Here is a 5,000-nt window from a genome sequence, read left to right on the forward strand (position 1 = left end):
CACTTGTATCTCTACTTTGTCACAGAAATTATTGCTATTCTTATGGCACTGACATGTTAATTCAGACAAATTAAGTCAAGAGTGAAGGGTGACCAGTTGAGAGATGTTTTCATTTGCAGGGGCGGGGGGGGGTGTGCTCAGAGGCAGATATGTGAGGAAGAGAAAGTGATTTGTCTGGTCTGTGGCGTAACCTCTTCCTCTTTTGGATCACTAAGTTTCTAACCGCAGTCGTTTCCTAACCATAGACTTCATGGCCATCATCATAGACATCGCAATAGACTGTGTAGAATATTTCTACGCGGAGCGACTTAAGTGGCTTTGGCATTGTTTTTGCTGCTTGTGCAGTGTGTGTTTAAATACAGCTTTAAACAGGACTCTGTCCAAAGATAAGTACTTTGGCGTGAGACAGCCACTTACAGTAGTGTCTCAACCTCAGTTTGTACTCAAAACACTGGCTTTGCATAATCTGCTGTTGTACCCTCATCCTTACAAAAAAGAAGAGCTAAGAAAAAAAACCAAGTGCATATTACACACACACACACACACACACACACACGCACGCACGCACGCACGCACGCACGCACGCACGCACGCGCGTACACACGTACACACGTACACACGTACACACGTACACACGTACACACGTACACACACACACACACACACACACACACACACACACACACACACACACACACACACACACACACACACACACACACACACACACACACACACACACACACACACACACACGCGCGCGCACGCGTACACACACACACGCTTCTTTTTGTTAATTGCATGCAAGGACCTTCCATTGACTCCCATTCATATCTAACTAAACAATAATTAACTGTAACAAACCCAAACCCTAACCGGTCAGAAATATTTTTGTTCTGTTAGCTTTACCAATTACAACACAATGACCAAGCAAAACAAAACACTGCTAAATTTGGGGGGACCGCGGTTTGGTCTCCAAGAAGGACTATTTGTCAGGTTTTTGTATCCTAATGGAAACTTTTGGAGCCCACATAGGTAGTTTAGGTACATTAAAGACCACGCACGCACGCACGCACGCACGCACACATACACACACACACGACTTACAGTTTGGTGTGATCCGGCTCGCTTCTTGGAGAGCTGTGGAGATCCATAGTCTCTGGACACCTGCTTCCTCACCTCTGCAGCCACCGTCCTGAAGGAGACAACACAACACAACACAACTTATATCAACAACATAACTCAATACAGCTGAACAACACAACTCCACAATACAGAAATAGTACAAACACAATAACAACAGAGTAATGCAAACAATTCTAACAATTCAACAATACAGCTCGACACCAACACAGCTCAAGAACACACTTTAACAACAACAACACAGTTCATCGTTCATTCATCATTCATCATTCACTCACAACAATACCAATTACAGAACTCAACAACAATGCCAACAACACAACAGCTCAACAACACAGTTTATCAGTCAGTAATAGCCAACAACACAGCCCAACAACACCACAGCACATAGTCAACCACAGAGTTCAATGTCGATGCTAACAACATAGCTCAGCAACACAGCTTAAAACTAAACAACACAGCTGAAAGCAACAACAACACAGCTTAAACTTGAAAAAACACAGCTCAACAGTAATGATGAAACAAACAACAACACAGTCCAACAATAATACAGCTCAGTAGTTATCAACACGGCTCAACACTCATCAACGAATCAACACAGCCAAAAATACAGCTTAACAGCAGAGCTCAACACATTCAGCAATACAACGCAACGCAATGCAATGCAACACAACCCAACACAACACAGTTAAACACAACACAGTTAAACACAACACAGCACAACACAACACAACACAACACAACACAACACAACACAACACAACACAACACAACAGTGCCAACTCAACACACCCGAGTCAGCTCTTTTCTACACATGAGCTCATTTCTCTACTGCACCTTTAATGCAAAACAGCCCTGGCACCCTGGGGTGCGTCTAATGGAGGCAAAATACTAATAAACAGTGAACGCTAGCACTGAACTTGCATATTACAAAACAGTATGATATGATAGACGTGCATGGCCTATTTCTGACATACAGGGGCTGATATTCATTTCCCCAGGCGTAACAGGTTGTGTGTGTGTGTGTGTGTGTGTGTGTGTGTGTGTGTGTGTGTGTGTGTGTGTGTGTGTGTGTGTGTGTGTGTGTGTGTGTGTGTGTGTGTGTGCGCGCACTGTATGTGTTTCACCATGTTAATTTGCATCTAATGCAAGAGGGAAAGGGAAGGGGGAACTGAGGTGCATCTAATGGAGGAAAAATACTCTTAGGCCTACGCTAGCATGTTACAAAACAGTATGATTACAGCATATGATAGGCATGCATGGCCTATTGCTGACATACAGGGGTTGATTTTCATTTCCACTCAGCTTAAGCGTTACAGGTTGTTTGTGTTTGTGTGTGTGTGTGTGTGTGTGTGTGTGTGTGTGTGTGTGTGTGTGTGTGTGTGTGTGTGTGTGTGTGTGTGTGTGTGTGTGTGTGTGTGTGTGTGTGTGTGTGTGTGTGTGTGTGTGTGTGTGTGTGTTTCACCATGTTAATTTGCATCTAATGCAAGAGGGAAAGGGAAGGGGAAACCCGGGGGTAAAGAAGAGCCAGCCAGTGTTTGTTTCATGTTGGGTGACGGGATAAAAGAAATCAAAGGCACATGGTGGGTGCTATCTGAAATGCTGTGGTTTTACTTCAGGGTTTCCCCCGACACTTTATTGCTAAGGCGGCCAGTGGCCACCTTGACAAGAAGCACCTACCACCTTGACTAGGTCCCCTGAAAAGATAAAGATTTCATGATGTGAATGGATGCAATTTATGAAGTTGCTTCGCCAAAAAAATACACTTTTAACGCCCCACCACCTTGCCTAACATAAATTCTGGGGGAAACACTGTACTTTGTGTGAAAAATATCTGCGCAGACCTGACCTTATTTACCATAAACAATGAAGAATACAGCCAAAAAACAAGACAAAGAGGGATGCACAACTGCTTTCTAAACACAGAAGTTACTGCAATCAGAGATAGACCACAGATGTCCAAATCAACAGATGCTCCATGTCCTCCTACACAAGTCTGTGTAATGTTTGTCTAGACTCACTCACTCTGTGTTTACGTCTTCACAGGAGTGTGTCCGTGCTGCGTGTGCCTGCCTGCTCTGCACCCAGTGCTACTAAACTGTGTCACAACTCACAACCTCTCTGTCTCACATCTGATGACAGGTGAAAACATTCTGCTGATGCATGTAAAACACAGTGGTGGAACTGGTATAACAGTGCTACCCGTGTTTGTGTGTGTGTGTGTGTGTGTGTGTGTCCGTGCGTCCGTGCGTCCGTGCGTGCGTGCGGTTGAAGACATAAAAAATACAGATGTTACTGTACACATAGCCTGTCAGGGCAAGTCTTCTGCCCACATCAGCGACCGCAGCAACACTCCAGTGCAGCGCCTCCTCCTCCGCAGAGAAAGAAGAGATGCCAGGGAGGGCGTGGGTGGCATCATGTGGATCAGTGTTTGTGTTTATGTGTGACATAAAGAAAGAAAGAAAGAAAGAAAGAAAGAAAGAAAGAAAGGAAGAAAGAAAGAAAGAAAGAAAGAAAGAAAGAAAGAAAGAAAGAAAGAAAGAAAGAAAGAAAGAAAGAGACATTCAGAAATAGAGTGGGAGTATTTTCAATATTTTATTTGACCCTTTATGATGTGCCTACAGAAGAAAACAGTGTGCTGTGTCTAAATACGTTTCCACCAATGACTTCAGTTTACTGTCACCGCTTCACACTGTGGTCTGACTTACGGGATGCTGCAAACGGTTTACTGAAAGTGAAATCCAACACTTTTGGAAGTTAACACAGAGAGACCCAGGCGGCAGACCCAGACCACAGCAGCATGGTCCCACAATGCACTTCCCTCTAAGAACTGCAGTCACATGGTCACTCAAGCTGGGGTGTGGAACAATGCAAGAGGGAGAGAGGGGGAGAAAGCAAGAGAGAGAGAGAGAGAGAGACAGAGAGACAGAGAGAAAGGGAGTCTCTCGAGATGAGAGGAGAGGAGACAGATGGAGACTGGTACGGTAGACAGAGATAGTGGAGCGAGCGAGCGAGAGAGCGAGAGAGAGAGAGAGAGAGAGAGAGAGAGAGAGAGAGAGAGAGAGAGAGAGAGAGAGAGAGAGAGAGCGAGAGAGCGAGAGAGCGAGAGAGAGAGAGAGGCCACCGATCTTAGTTACAATAGGCAGCCCATCTGTCTTACTGTAAAGGGGAGGCCCTAATGGTTCGCTAAAGGGCCAGAAAAGATGGGAGCTTTTTGTTGACTTAACAATTCATTTGCAATAGGGCTTTTTAATGGGTTTAAAAGCACAAGGAGTAAAAATGCAGCTCTTCAATATTGCTGCACACAATTTACACACTTGGACCGTCCCAGGCCTTTTTTTATTTAATACGCCGTTTGTTTTCATTTTCAGAGCCTCTCTTTGTTGTCAACAATTTAAGGAAAATTCATTCCAAACATTCATTAGGGAAAGACCAGAAGAGTTAACATCAGGCTACTCTCGCGACACAGCCTGGTCTCAGTAGCATGCATAGTGAAGCATAGGGAGGATGTACGAAGGCTGCTGCTGCTGCTGGGGTTTTCTACACAAGAGGAAAAAAAATAAACTCTGAATCACAGTGTGACTAACAAACGCGCACACACGCACGCACGTTCGCAGACACGCACACGCTCACTCTCTCACGCATGCACGCGCGCGCACCAGGAACAGCCTAGCCTACATTTTCTCCCACTGACTTTATAGTGCACTGTTCACGCTCATGAGTTTCTTTGATCTTAGATCTCTCTATCAAACCGTATCCCCTTCATCTCACTCATATCAAAGGCTATAGACTTCTTCAGTTCCACAACCCGCCGCCGCACATTCTAATACCCGTTCCTATGGGCTTCCCGTTTTAAC

At 44.8% G+C, this 5,000-nt stretch overlaps 1 protein-coding gene across 6 annotated transcripts in view; it reads right to left on the minus strand.

Annotated features, from left to right (window-relative positions):
* The window catches only part of LOC134437622 (dedicator of cytokinesis protein 7-like), a 122,236-nt gene that overhangs the window by 111,506 nt on the left and 5,730 nt on the right, over window positions 1-5,000 (minus strand). For all 6 annotated transcript variants that reach the window (XM_063187111.1, XM_063187135.1, XM_063187129.1 and 3 more), the window contains exon 2: window positions 1,108-1,195. In XM_063187111.1, the coding sequence (XP_063043181.1) occupies window positions 1,108-1,195 (88 nt within the window). The remainder of the gene's footprint in view (window positions 1-1,107; window positions 1,196-5,000) is intronic.

This window comes from Engraulis encrasicolus, chromosome 2 (genome assembly GCF_034702125.1).
Source record: "Engraulis encrasicolus isolate BLACKSEA-1 chromosome 2, IST_EnEncr_1.0, whole genome shotgun sequence".
In the NCBI taxonomy this organism is placed as follows: Eukaryota; Metazoa; Chordata; class Actinopteri; order Clupeiformes; family Engraulidae; genus Engraulis; species Engraulis encrasicolus.